We start from the raw sequence: 13788 nt of genomic DNA, 5'->3' as shown, positions 1-13788 counted from the left end.
CCCCCCCCCCCCCATTTTAATAACGTCAGAACTGGAGTCTTTAACGTCGCGTTCAAACACGGTTTGCTTCCAGAACAAGAAGACAGATTTCTAGAAGTTGCTGAAGCGAGCAGTTTTTGTTTTGTTTCTTTCACGCTCGATATAAAAGATGAAGAAAGTTACCACGACGCTCGCTGCCACAACAACTGCCGACTTGCAGAAACTGAAACGGGGGACGTGTCTCGTCGACGCCACCGCCGCCGTCAACGACAAAAAAAAGGAATAATTCGGTCAGATTCGGTTTGGGCCGACGGGAAATTTTCAAGCTCTTAAAAAAGGTCAAAAAGAATCATTTCTAGGTTCGCTGCAGATGAAACGGCGGATAAAAGGAGTCCCGATAAATTCAGAAATCGACGGAAAGTTTTGAGAATTTGCCTCTGAACGGTAGAAAAACAGAAAAACGCACAGATGATAAAAGCTGATAAACTCACCATCAGTCTTCCTTCCATGGGACACAAAAAGACGTCCAGTTTGTTGTTTCAGCTTCTAACCCTAAAAATCGAAGCGTCTTTTTCACATATTGTGACAGATCTGACTGCTTCGGCCGTCTGTCCTCTCGTATCTCGTCTCTTTCCTCTCTCTCTCTCGCTGCGCCTCTTATCTTGCATCACAGTCGGCTCCATCCACGTCCCTCGCACAGGAAGTCAAACCCACTGCCACCTCGACGGCGGGTTCCTGAGACTCTTTCACGCGATTCGTTTCAGGTTTCATAAGCTGCTTTTTTTTTGGGTTTGAGAGCGAAAAAAATAAACGCGTTCGGGCTCCGAAACCACCGAGAGTTTAAATAGTTTGAGTAAAATTGATCAAAGAGAGGAAGTGGTGAAGTGATGGAGCTCATTTTGTTTCGCTCCGTTCTTCGCCGGGCGGTGGCGATTTGAGCTTTAAAAATAAATCCTAATTTCTCGTAGTTTTCAAACGTTTCAGTCACAGAACCTCTCTGATTGGCTGCTTCACTTCCGCTGGTGTTCTGTCTTTATTTATCCGGTTATTATTTAGAAAGCCAGCAGCGCCGCGCCGTCGTTGCCGAGCTGGTAAATGTTTTGGGGTCGTTGTCGGTACTGGAAGGATCCGTGACCGGGGTTGGGCGTCGAGTCGTTTCCGATTCTCCCGGAAGAAGAACCCGGGGACGGTGGGGTGACGGCCTCAGCAGTCAGAACCGGGGAAGTAAGACGATGAGGCGGCATGAAGTGGTGGCTCAACTCTGATGCTAACGTTAGCCGGGCAGACCTCGGTTTCCTCCGACCTTCTCTGAATCGCTCCACAAACGGTGTTCCAGCTGCCTTCAGCTGATGGTCACTTTAGATTTCCTGGATTTCTGAAGAGTCAGCGAGCCTCTAGATGATTATTATTGTTTGTAATGTTCTGCCCGTGGCGGCGGAGAGATTCCAGCGGAGGAATTAGAGGAATTAAAAAAGTCTGCTTTTATTCTGAATGAAAACTTTCACTTTAAAGCTTCCTGCAGGGTTTCTACGGTAACATATTTAAAGACCAGGACGTCAAAATGCTCATCTAGACCCTCCTCTTTTGATTGACGCCTCTTTTGACCAATTAGGTGAATTTATGAGCCTGGCACAGCCAATCATGTTACAACTTTATTACAGAACGGCCAGAAAATGTAAATTTAAAATGTTAGCTGTATAAAGACACCAAGTGGACTCCAGGTGGTTCAGGAGCAACATTTGATTCGTTTCGAGGTTTAACAGGTTAAATTAATTGGTTTTAACCTGTTTTTATGAACTCATCTCCCGCCGTGTTTCCTGGGAGTTTTAAAAACACGGAGGAGGATAATTGGACCGAACCACTTCCTGCTGGGGGGGGAGGAAGTTTAATATTTTTGGTTTTAGTTTCTTAACAATGCTGTGTTGTTGTTGTTTTGTGTTTAGTTATGTTTAGTTGATCAGTAAGTATTTTAGTTTGCTTTTAGATTTGGTGAATATAACTTTTCCGGTTAAAATAAAACCCGTTTTTCCTCCTGAACCAAATCTAAAATCTGAGCTCTTCTCCTTCAGCAGGTTATTTTCTTTAATCCTACAAACTGCTTCATGTCGTCATTTCTGTTTTTTTTAGGATTTTACAGCAGTTTTCTCTGCGAGCTTTTCGATTGGTCCATGAAGATCAGACTAATTGTGCTGTGGTCCAATCAAATCACAGATAGTTTGATGCATCTGAAGGAAAGCTGTAGCAGCTTGTTTCAGCTCTGTGGTTCTGTTTACGTGTGTTGTTCTCGATGTGAAACTGAGCTCCACTCAGCGGCGGTTGCACACATCAGACCCTGCACCTTTACACACAATACACACACTGCACACTCACTGCACACACACACTGCTGCACACACACTGCACACTCACTGCACACACACACTGCACACACTGCACACAGCTGCACACACACTGCACACACACACACTGCGCACACTGCACACAGCTGCACACTCACTGCACACAGCTGCACACAGCTGCTTTCACTCCATATGACCCTGCCTGCAGTTTGACTTGAATCCTTCTTTCTTTCTCTGCAGCCTCACTGCGTGCTCCTCGCCTCCAAGGAGAACTCCGCTCCGGTGAAGCTGGGAGGATTCGGAGTGGCGATACAGCTCGGAGAGTCCGGTTTGGTAGCCGGAGGTACGAACACGCACAACCTCCTGCGACGACGATTTTAATAACGGAGGAGCTGGGGAAATTCCAAATATTCAACCTGTTATTGATTTCTTTGTGTTCTTTTGGGGGGAAACCCGACAAAGGTCAGTAAAATAACTAACCAGTCATTGGTTTTAAATAAAAACATGAAAGAAAAGGGTGAAGTCCTTTGAGAAGAAAAGGTTGACACCAAGCTGCGCCGTCATCACCGGCGTCTCCAAGTAATCAGCCTTTATTTGAAGAGGGGGAGGTAGTCACAGGGCTGTTTGGCATCAGGGTGTGCAGCACGCTGAACACGGAGCTCAACATGAGATGGAAACGATCCACATGTTGAAGGGAAAGACCAGCAGCTGCTCAGATTATTCAGGTCCACAGAGGACTGGAGACGTCCTCTGTGGACGTGTCCACAAGAGGGACGTGTGTATGCATGGATGGGAGAACAAACATATAAAATATGAATAATTTGATGGACGGATATAAAAACAGAACACTTTACTACAAGTTAAACAATTATTGCTGTATAAATATATAGAAATAAAAGTTATCAGTTTGTTTTTTAAACAATCAGCTCATCATAAACTGCAGAACTTTCCTGAATGACCCGAAGCGAACTCGTCGTTTAAACGTTACGACGCCGTCGCTCGGTTCTAAATGTGTTTTTTCGTCAGGTCGGGTGGGCACGCCACACTTCATGGCCCCCGAGGTGGTGAAGAGGGAGCCGTACGGCAAGCCGGTGGACGTGTGGGGCTGCGGCGTCATCCTCTTCATCCTCCTCTCCGGCTGCCTGCCCTTCTACGGCACCAAGGAGCGCCTGTTTGAGGCCATCATCAAGGGCAAATACAAGGTGGGGGGGGGGCGTAGTTCTCGGCGCTGGCGGCCTCCTGGCGTCTCCCTGACACGCCTCTGTCCTCCGTGTGTCTGCGCAGATGAACCCGCGTCAGTGGGCTCACATCTCGGAGAGCGCCAAGGACCTGGTGAGGCGCATGTTGATGCTGGACCCGGCCGAGAGAATCACAGTCTACGAGGCCCTGAACCACCCCTGGCTGAAGGCAAGTGGCTCTCACACACACACACACACACACACACACACACACACACACACACACACACACACACTGTCACCTTTCAACCAGTGATCTCATTCATGCTGACTCAAACACGAAGCCGCAGCTTTGCTTTCACATCCGTTTAAACTCTGACTTTATTCTTCTGTCTGTCTGTGGTCATGCCCCCCCCCTCCCCCCTCCCCCGCAGGAGAGGGACAGGTATGCCTACAAGATCCACCTGCCCGAAACGGTCGAGCAGCTGAGGAAGTTCAACGCCAGGAGGAAGCTGAAGGTTAAGTCCCGCCTCCCTCGGAGGAACTTATTGATGACAGAAAAGGTTTGTTTGCATCAACATTGTTTGTTTTTCCTCCGCTCTGCCTCAGGGCGCCGTCCTGGCCGCCGTTTCCAGCCACAAGTTTAATTCCTACTACGGAGACCCTCCTGAGGAGCTGCACGACTTCTCGGAGGACCCGACCTCCTCAGGTACTCGCCGCGGCTCCTTCCTGCAGGATGTAAGCGCGGCGACCAAACGTCAGCCGACGATGATAATAATAATAATCATTTGGTTCCCGTTGTGTCGGCCAGCTGTTCCGAGTCACACTTCCTGTTTCGAACGAGGACAGATGTTGCCCAACAGCCTCACTTCTCTGTCTCAGCCCCCCCTGCCACCTCCCAGGGGGGCTTTCACTTCCTGCGATAAGAAAAGACCGATCAGGGGGGGAGACGGGGGGGCTTGTCAGACACTTCCTGGTGACGGGGTTATTTCTGTGCTCGTAGGGACCATATGTGTGCCGTCCTGCTGCCTCTTTACATTTGCAGCAAACCTCTAATCCTCTCTTTGTGGTGTTTTTCTGCTCTGCCGTCTGTAGGACTGCTAGCTGCTGAAAGTACGTATCCCCACCCCCCCACCCCCCATCACTAATCTGTGTGATCTCATCCCTCACCACCTGCTTGTAGCTGCATTTTCTTCCTTTCCTTGTGTCGAGCGACGCAGGTATGACTCCGCCCCCACCTTCTGTTTACACGCATTCAGGTTTTATTAGAATTTCCTGATGCGTGAAAACATGTTTTCCTGTTATTAACAGATTAATCAGCATGTTTCTCAGTAAGAAAAGTCACCATATTAACCCACAACTGGACACATTTATATTTATTTCTTCTTCATTTTTCTGTTTTATTTCCATCATGTTACTCAGATGTGACCCGTGCTGCTAAATAAAGATCCTCATCTACCTTTAAATTTAAGTTTTCTTTTTAATTTCCTTTTAAATGAACCCCTTTTTCTCTGCTGGCTGCAGCAACGCTGGGAAATCCCTTCGTATAACATTTGGGGATTCCCCCCCCCCCCTTTTTTTAAACCAATAAGAATCCAGTTTTCGAAGTGGCTCGTTTCCAGGTGATAAATCCAGTCACAGGTGAGACTCGTTCACCTGTCGAGTTGCTCGATAAAAGCGGAGCTTCGAAGACAGGAAGCGGCGCTCGTTCTTCATCGCCTCATCGCCCCGCCCCCTCCATGAGCCACCCCTCCACACTGAGACTTTCTGACGTGTCTTTCCTCTGATGTTGTACTGACGCCATGTCCCGCTGTCTCTCTGCTTTTGCTGCATGTTTGGGCGATGCAGCAGGTCAGGGTTCAATCGTTCTGCGTGTTTCCGTGTCGTGACCCTGTCGTGACCCCGTCGTGTGCCTTGTGCGTGTCGTCCGTCCCCTTTTGTGTTTTTCTTTACCTGCCTGTTTGTGTGCCTGCTCAATGTTGTCAACGTGCGCCCGTCCCGTGGCGTGACGCCCGCGTGTTTGTGCGCAGGGGCGGTGTCGCAGGTGTTGGACAGCCTCGAGGAGATCCACGCGCTGACGGACTGCAGCGAGAAGGACATGGACTTCCTGCACAGCGTCTTCCAGGACCAGCACCTGCACACCCTGTTAGATGTGAGCTGGCTCTTCCTCCGTTGGGCCGCGGCGCTGGCGCCGGCGTCGGCATGCTCTAATCAGGTGTTTTGTTTTTGCAGCTCTATGATAAAATCAACACCAGGTCGTCTCCTCAGATCAGGAATCCTCCAAGTGATGGAGTGCAGAGAGCCAAAGAGGTGAGGAAATCGTGTTCGTTTCATTTCTTCTTGTAGATAAAGTTTGGTTAAAAATAACTCTTTAGGCCCTGATTTAAACAACCCCAGGCTTATTTTAACCTTTTCATTTAACAGATCTGAGTATTTTCAGCTGTGGTTAGTTTGGGTGAATTCTGGCGTTTTTCTTTTCAGGTCCTGGAAACTATCTCCTGTTACCCAGAGAACATGGAAGCCAAGGAGCTCAGGAGGATCCTCACACAGCCTCACTTCATGGTGGGAAACACACTCTTCTGTTAGCAGCTTACGTGAAGTGGTGTTAGTGTGTGTGTGTGTGTGTGTGTGTGTGTGTGTGTGTGAGTCGAGCCACATCACTCCCTTAGCCCCAAAGCAGCTTAGCACCTGAGCTTGGCGAGGCACACGAAGACGAGCAGCTGAGCTTTGAACCCGCCACATTTATCGCACCGATCACACGACGCCGAGGTGGAGGCGCTTGTGTTCGTGTAGACGGGCTCGGTGTGGGACGCTTCGCCTCAGATTTGGTTTAATCCAGTCGTCAGTCCGCTGCTAACAGAACGAGTGAAAGGATTTCTGACGCCGATGAATGATTCGTTTTCTCGCGACGCTTTTTAGAGGGCATTGCATTTTGGAAGCTCTAAACTGAAAAATGTTGGACATTTATTCGGATGAAGGTGTTACGGATCTCAACTAGCAGCAGTTCAGGGACAAAAAGGACGGGTAATTTTGCAAAATGCGCTCCTGACTTCCTTGTTTTGGGATAAGTCCAATCTGAGCTCGATATGGAAAACCATCAAAACTATCGACGAATGCAAGAACCAAAAACCTGCAGGAATATTTTAGACTAGAAACACAGCAGCTGGTTTAGCTGACGGTGGCTAAAATGCTAAAGACACGACGACAGGAGAATGTTTAGAGGAATATAATTCACCGAACAGTGAGAGATTTTGCAGCTCATTGCTGCGGAAAGCTTGATCAAAAATAAATGTGTCCACACCCAACCCTGAATGCAGGCGGTGAAGCTGTGTGCAGCCACAGGGATCAGATTGTGACACTTTGTTGTTGCTTCATTTACAAACACAAACAAGTTAACCCCTCGGCCGCTGGCCGTGCGTGCAGGCTCTGCTGCAGACCCACGATGTGGTGGCCCACGAGGTGTACAGCGACGAGGCGCTGAGGGTGACGCCGCCCCCCACCTCGCCGTACCTGAACGGAGACTCTCCGGACAGCACCAACGGAGACATGGACCTGGAGAACGTGACCAGGGTCCGGCTGGTGCAGTTCCAGAAGAACACGGACGAGCCGATGGTGCGTCAGCGGTCCGTCAGGAGACGTGTCCACCAGCGCTGAAATGTTTGACAACATCTCTGTTCTGTCCCACTTTCTCTTCTAGGGCATTACTCTAAAAATGGACGACCTCAACCACTGCATTGTGGCTCGCATCATGCATGGAGGAATGATTCATCGACAAGGTCTGCGTAATAACTGAGCATTGAGTTTAGAAAACGCACACAAACACACACACATATATATATATATATATATATATATATATATATATATATATATATATATATATATATATACGAGCATATGCATGTGTAAAAATGTATGTTAATGTGTGTATGCATGTATTTACAAACACACACGTATGTGTAAACCTATGCAAACGTGTGAGTAAGTAAGAGTATGTATGTATGTGTATACATATATGCACGTATGTATGTATATTTTATGAGTATGTGTGTATATGGGCACATGTAAATGCTTGCTTGTATATATTTATATACATATGCTTGTATGCATCTCTAAAAATTAGCATATATATAAAAAACACACACACACGTATATCTCCAGTTGTATGTAGTGACCGCAGCTCTTCCTCAGGAAGGTCTTGATGTTAACTTTAATTCGTCTCTCCACCTCAGGGACTCTGCATGTCGGCGATGAGATCCGAGAGATTAACGGCATCAGTGTCGCCAACCAGACGGTGGAGCAGCTTCAGAAGATGTTGGTACGTCACGCCGTCTGGTTTATTTATTATTATCTGTGTTCAGAATAAATGCTGACGAGGCCACGTTGTGTCCCCGCAGAGGGAGATGAGGGGCAGCATCACGTTTAAGATCGTCCCCAGTTACCGCTCCCAGTCCATGTCATGTGAGGTAGGACCTCATCGATCCGCTCCCTGTCCCCCGTGTCCTCGCAGTGAAATAAACGGCTCCTTTTCCAAACCGCTGTTGCAGAAAGAGTCTCCAGATTTATCTCGCCAGTCGCCTGCAAACGGTCACGCTAGTGTCACCAGCTCCATCCTGGTATGTGTTCGCTTCCTTTTTCACTTCCCCCGCAACTTAATATCCACTGTTCATAAAGAAAATGTTGTTTCCTCCTCAGGATCTGCCGTCAACGATCCAGCCTAAAGGCCGTCAGGTGAGATCCGTACGGCTCTCGTCCTGTCTCCTGTTTCCATCGACTTTATTAGAGAAGAAGTCATTCCAACGTCTCTTAGGCAGAAAATCTAAAAACTTAAGTCCGGTTCTGGGTCCCCCGTCACTTGATTCTGTTTCTGCATCCCAAAATTTCTACTGCATGATTTGTGTGTGTGTGTGATGCTCTCAACCCTTTAGATGACAAGACCTGCTATGAAGGACAAATTGTCCATCAAGGTAAGATGTGACAAACGGAGCCCTCACCCCCCCTTTGTGTAGCAGTAGACCCCCAGCTCTTCTCATTTCACCCGGCAGAGTTCGGAGAAGCAGCCGATCCGTTTCATCCCGCTGCTCATCCTTGTTTCCTGCTTCTGCTTAGAAAAGTGTCGAGTCTTTGACGACACGAGCAGCTTGGCATAAAAAAAAAAAAAAAAATCCCGATCCCGGTGACCGCTGTTCCCCGCCGAACCCAACAGGTTATCCGTTTCTCTCCCCCCCTCCTGCAGATTTACGTCCGTGCTCAGTTTGAGTACGACCCGGCGAAGGACGACCTCATCCCCTGCAAGGAGGCGGGCATTCGCTTCCGGGTGGGCGATATCATCCAGATCATCTCCAAGGACGACCACAACTGGTGGCAGGGCAAGCTGGAGAACACCAAGAACGGCACGGCGGGCCTCATCCCCTCGCCCGAGCTGCAGGAGTGGTAACGTTATCGCCCGAGTCTGTCAGTCTAAAACAAGACGGTGCTTTAATGTCAGCATCGAAAGGTTTTAATTTTCTGAGATCTAATCTCTGACGGGTAAAAGGTTGTAACCCCGCTCTGGTCCCGCCTCCCCCCAGGCGCGTGGCCTGCATAGCAATGGAGAAGACCAAGCAGGAGCAGCAGGCCAGCTGCACCTGGTTCGGCAAAAAGAAAAAACAGTACAAGGACAAATACCTGGCCAAGCACAACGCAGGTAAGCCGGCGCCTCGCGCATCGCGTCTTATCAGAACCGCCGCTGTCAGTCATTTTTATCCAGAAAAGAAATATTTAAATGTAAGTGAAGCAATCACATTGCTGATCCAGTAAGTGTTAACGTTTGCACGTCTGTTTTTCCCTCGAAGCCTCTTTTCTCTGCAACTAACAGCTTTTTTTAGTTGATTTTATTCTTTTGGTTCTGGTCTCTATTAACCCTTCCACTCCCACCCTTTGTCCATATTCCATGCTGTCTCTTATCCAATGACATGGCTGCATGTAAGTAACTCAAAGCTGGTATCCTTTTACCCTCCTGACTTCTGAGTGCTTTCTGTTGAAAGCAATGTGATTCAGATTGATCTTACGTTTCAATCTGACTAATTAGTCTGTTTATAAATGTTAGTTCTGTGTGAACGTGTAGAAACTTCTGCAGTCTAATAACAGAGTGCTGTTTAAATGTATTAGGGTCAAACATTGCTTCCTGAAACACATCTAGCTCACGATTACTGAGAATAATCACTTTTTTTTGTTTTTTTTGGTGCTGACTTCTTTCTTCTCTGTTCAGTGTTTGACCAACTAGACTTGGTGACTTATGAAGAAGTGGTCAAACTGCCGTCGTTCAAGAGGAAAACGCTCGTTTTACTCGGTAAGTTTCCCCTTTTTCCCCTCTTTGTGGCCACTTTAAAGTAGTAGTTCAGATCTTTTGAAGCGTGGTTGTAAGCGGACGGTTAGCTTACTTGTTGTCCAGTCCTGGTCCTGGGGGGCCGCTCTCCTGCAGGTTTTTATCGTCTCTCAGCTTCAACACACCTGATTTGAGTGACAGGGGTGTGTGTGGGGAAGTCAGCCATTGACTCAGGGAAACAACAAAAACATGCAGGAGAGTGGCCCTCCAGGACCAGGACTGGACACCACGGTTGTAGATGTTTTGACCAGAGTGATGAGCTGAGGGCTGGTCAGGACCAACCTCAACAAGTAAAACATCGTTCTGCTTTTGACCTCAACCCCCGTTTCAAAAGCTCTGAGCTATTGCTTTAGGTGAGGTGGTGTGAAAGTTTACCATTAAAGCCTTTATATTTCCAGTCTGGACTCGGTTCTGCTTTCTGACCAACAGCTGAGTTCTATTCAGGACTAGTTTAAAACTCAAATAGATGAATTGGTTGTGGAGACATGAAGGCAGTTGTGGCTCAGGGGAACAGAAGCTGACTGCCGAGCAGAAGGTTGTTGGTTCAAACCCAGCTTCAAACCATTTTCCTTTAGGTTAAGCACTCTGAGATGGTCCAGTCACTTATTTTTAACCCAATCACATCTGGAGAAGGAGGCAAAAGTCTTCATCCAGACTGAATAAAATCTCTACACCGTTTGTGGCCATTTTCTCAACCGAACACAGACGGTTGTGTGTCGAAGCTGCTAAGGTCATCGGACCAACATTCAGCACCGTCGGCACACAACAGAAAACAGCAACAAGCTTTGTAAACATTTTAAAGGCCTGAACCAGGGGTGTCCATCCTGCAGGTTTTACCTGTTCCTCTGCTCCAACACACCTGATTTGATTAACAGGCTTCTGCAGAACATGAAGAGGTGATTTAACCTCTGAATCAGGTGTGTTGGAGCAGAGGAACAAGGAAAACCTGCAGGATGGAGGCCCTGAGGACCAGGATTGGACACCCTTGGCCTGAACGAAGACTTTTGCCTCTTTCTCCCTGACGTCTCTTCCAAACTGACCGGACTATCCCTTTAACTTAAAAGGAGCTTTAAAAACTCACCCAAAGCTGAGCACGGCCGGACGATGTCCTCCACGAGTCAACCTGAAAGAACACATATAAACACAATAACACAATAAATTCACATGTAAACCTTGTAGCTTCGTGTTAAATAGTCAAAGTTTTCATGTTATTAATCAGATTTACTGCCACTAAAAATGAAAAGATTCAAACTAGTGGGGACTCGGGGTTGTCAGGCAACATGCCGCAGAAGCACTAAAATCTTATTTTATTGGCTATTAGTATCATACTGACTGGTCTGAGCATTAAAAAGTTAAGCAAGTTGACACTTTAAGGCTTCTACTTTGGCAGTTTGGCTAACTACTAAAGAATAATTACAATTAATGATGTGGAAAACATTTGAGTCAGCCCTCATTCGGCTGCTTTTGGTTCTGATCTGACCTATAAATGGCTCCTGAAGCAGAACGTTAGCAACAACAAGCCGTTATCTGACAACTGTACAGAGACAGATTGTCCTGAAGACGGTGTCCTGTCGGGGTTTAGTAGAGGACAGAAAAAGCAGCTGAAGGCCGTCATGAAGCCCGGCTTTAAACGTTTCCACAGCGCTGTGCTGATAACTCCTCCTGTTTCCTGTCATCCAGGTGCACACGGAGTTGGTAGGAGGCACATCAAGAACACGCTCATCGCCAAACACCCCGACCGCTTCGCCTACCCCATTCCTCGTAAGAACCACGCTTCCAACCAGCCAAAACCCTTTTTGTTTCTTTTAGCGACGTTCCCTCCGACTGTTTTCAGACACAACCCGGCCTCCTAAGAAGGACGAGGAGAACGGGAAGAACTACTACTTCGTGACTCACGACCAGATGATGCAGGACATCAGCAACAACGACTACCTGGAATATGGCAGCCACGAGGACGCCATGTACGGGACCCGGTTGGAGACCATCAGGCAGATCCACGCTCAGGGCATGATCGCCATCCTCGACGTAGAGCCGCAGGTCAGAACAGGAAGTGGTTTCAATAAAAACCATGGCTTTGTGATTGGGTTGTTGTTTTTTACTTAATTAACCCTTTAAATGACCTCCAAGAACAAAAACTGGTCATTCCAGCAGAGATATACTTTAAAGTTAATTAAATGTTATGGTTTTGTTTAACGGAACCTCAAACACATCTAATGCTGAACTCTGCTGTTATCCAGTCATGAAACATTTAAAATTTGTTTTTAAGAGTCGACAGAAGTGTTTCTAATCCTATAAATAGTTGAAACATCAAGAAATCCAAACTAGAGGCCCAGTGGCTTTTAGTCTGACAAGATCTGTTCAGTAGTTTTTAAAATAATCTTCCAAACAAACAAACACGACCAAAAACATGACCTCCATGGTGGAGGACCGGTCTCTACGAATCAAACTGTGTAAATAAATAAACACATTCTGGGTTTCAGCTGAACGTTAAAATCTACAACCAAACAATATCATGAACACCTCTGACCATGAAGAGGTAAAGAAGCATGACTAACTCAGTTTCCCATAATGCTTTGCAAACACATCACCAATCAGTTTTTTTTTTCTTTTTAAATATCTGGTTGAATAAAACTAAAAAAAATGTATTTTTCCCCTCATCAGGCATTAAAGATCCTCAGGACAGCAGAGTTCGCTCCGTACGTCATCTTCATCGCAGCCCCGACCATTACCCCGGGGATGACTGAGGTACCGCCGCCGCCGCCCACACCGTCACACTGGCTTTTAACTCCCAATTCACAACGCCACACGAAATTAAATCGATCGAAAACTGGTCCCGCCATCAACATGAATGAAAACGCCAGCCTGAGGAGCTGCACCGTCATAAAAACAGTTTATTTATGAGTAAAAGCTACAAACGGGTCAGAAAGCAAAGCCAGTGTGACGATCACCTTCTTTGTTTTTGGCAAATAAACGTTTCCTTTAAGCATGTTTATATTTTCTTTGGCACGCCTGTTTTTATTTGCACCCAAGACTCCAAAGTGGTGCAGGAAACTTCCTGTAAGTATCAACCAAAGTGAGTTTAGCACACCCGGACCTGTGTTTGTGTTAGTAGCAACTAGTCTTTCTGTAATCCTATTAGAGCGCCTTGTCTTTGTGAGTCACCCCCCCCCAGATTATTTACAGGAGGTATCGCCGTAAACGAGCGCCCGTTTGTTTGTTTTTCCCGCGCAGGACGACTCCCTGCAGCGGCTCCAGAAGGAGTCCGAGGTGCTACAGCAGACCTACGCCCACTACTTCGACCAGACCGTCATCAACAACGAGATCGACGACACCATCCGCCTGCTCGAAGAAGCCGTGGACCTGGTGTCCACCACGGCCCAGTGGGTCCCCGTGTCCTGGGTGTACTGACACGCTGCCCGCCTCACCACCCCGCCAGCCCCTCGACCCGAACCCCGGTTCGTGTCTGTAGATAAACTGTTGTGGGAAATGAAGAATAATGACTAATAATGGCATCATTCAGTGACTTCATCCTGCCCCCCGCCTCCCCCCGCTCCTCCTCAATAGCCTCAAAGGCATATTGTTGTGTACATATATACATATACATGTATATATAAATGATAAAGTACATGACTATAGTTCTGTCCTCAGATAGCTGGAGGGTGGACAGGGACAGGGCGGTGTAGTAGATATTTTGTAATTTTTTTTTGTAATTGATGAATGGAACTAATTGAAAGGCAATAGTAAGCATGACCATAAACCAGTCTTATGTGGTTGCCTGTGTGTGTGTGTGTGTGTGTGTGTGTGTGTGTTGGCCTTTTAAAGGCACTTCTTGTGGTACTTTGTGTCCTCCAACATCACCCCAGTCTCCTCGGGCCCTGCGACAAACAGGCCCAACTTCGAAGCACATCAGAAGCTGCTACAGTGGC

The 13788-nt window shown here is 47.3% G+C and overlaps 2 protein-coding genes across 10 annotated transcripts in view; one reads left to right on the top strand and one right to left on the bottom strand.

Moving 5' to 3' along the window:
• LOC108249344 (peripheral plasma membrane protein CASK) overlaps positions 1-13632 on the top strand; it is a 27117-nt gene extending 13485 nt beyond the window's left edge. The window contains exons 6-28 of one of the 9 annotated variants that reach the window (XM_017438672.3): positions 2558-2660; positions 3344-3519; positions 3602-3724; positions 3930-4013; positions 4105-4204; positions 4591-4608; positions 5523-5647; positions 5728-5805; positions 5977-6057; positions 6919-7107; positions 7193-7271; positions 7728-7813; positions 7893-7961; positions 8043-8111; positions 8191-8226; positions 8424-8462; positions 8732-8928; positions 9066-9181; positions 9761-9826; positions 11543-11623; positions 11697-11899; positions 12524-12607; positions 13094-13632. In XM_017438672.3, coding sequence (XP_017294161.1) covers positions 2558-2660; positions 3344-3519; positions 3602-3724; positions 3930-4013; positions 4105-4204; positions 4591-4608; positions 5523-5647; positions 5728-5805; positions 5977-6057; positions 6919-7107; positions 7193-7271; positions 7728-7813; positions 7893-7961; positions 8043-8111; positions 8191-8226; positions 8424-8462; positions 8732-8928; positions 9066-9181; positions 9761-9826; positions 11543-11623; positions 11697-11899; positions 12524-12607; positions 13094-13270 — 2379 coding nt within the window. In that variant the 3' untranslated portion in view covers positions 13271-13632. Of the gene's footprint in view, positions 1-2557; positions 2661-3343; positions 3520-3601; positions 3725-3929; positions 4014-4104; positions 4205-4590; positions 4609-5522; positions 5648-5727; positions 5806-5976; positions 6058-6918; positions 7108-7192; positions 7272-7727; positions 7814-7892; positions 7962-8042; positions 8112-8190; positions 8227-8423; positions 8463-8731; positions 8929-9065; positions 9182-9745; positions 9827-11542; positions 11624-11696; positions 11900-12523; positions 12608-13093 lie in introns of all 9 variants that reach the window. The other 8 variants (XM_017438670.3, XM_017438668.3, XM_017438675.3 and 5 more) reach the window with 8 other exon arrangements.
• The window catches only part of LOC108249345 (probable G-protein coupled receptor 34), an 18771-nt gene that overhangs the window by 1893 nt on the left and 3090 nt on the right, over positions 1-13788 (bottom strand). Inside the window, 1 exon segment of the mRNA XM_025002108.2 lies at positions 10944-10985. Coding sequence (XP_024857876.2) covers positions 10944-10985 — 42 coding nt within the window.

The sequence above is a fragment of the Kryptolebias marmoratus genome, linkage group LG23 (genome assembly GCF_001649575.2).
Source record: "Kryptolebias marmoratus isolate JLee-2015 linkage group LG23, ASM164957v2, whole genome shotgun sequence".
Taxonomy (NCBI): Eukaryota; Metazoa; Chordata; class Actinopteri; order Cyprinodontiformes; family Rivulidae; genus Kryptolebias; species Kryptolebias marmoratus.
Note: the sequence above shows the minus strand (reverse complement) of the source record. Positions and strands in the feature narration are given on the sequence as shown.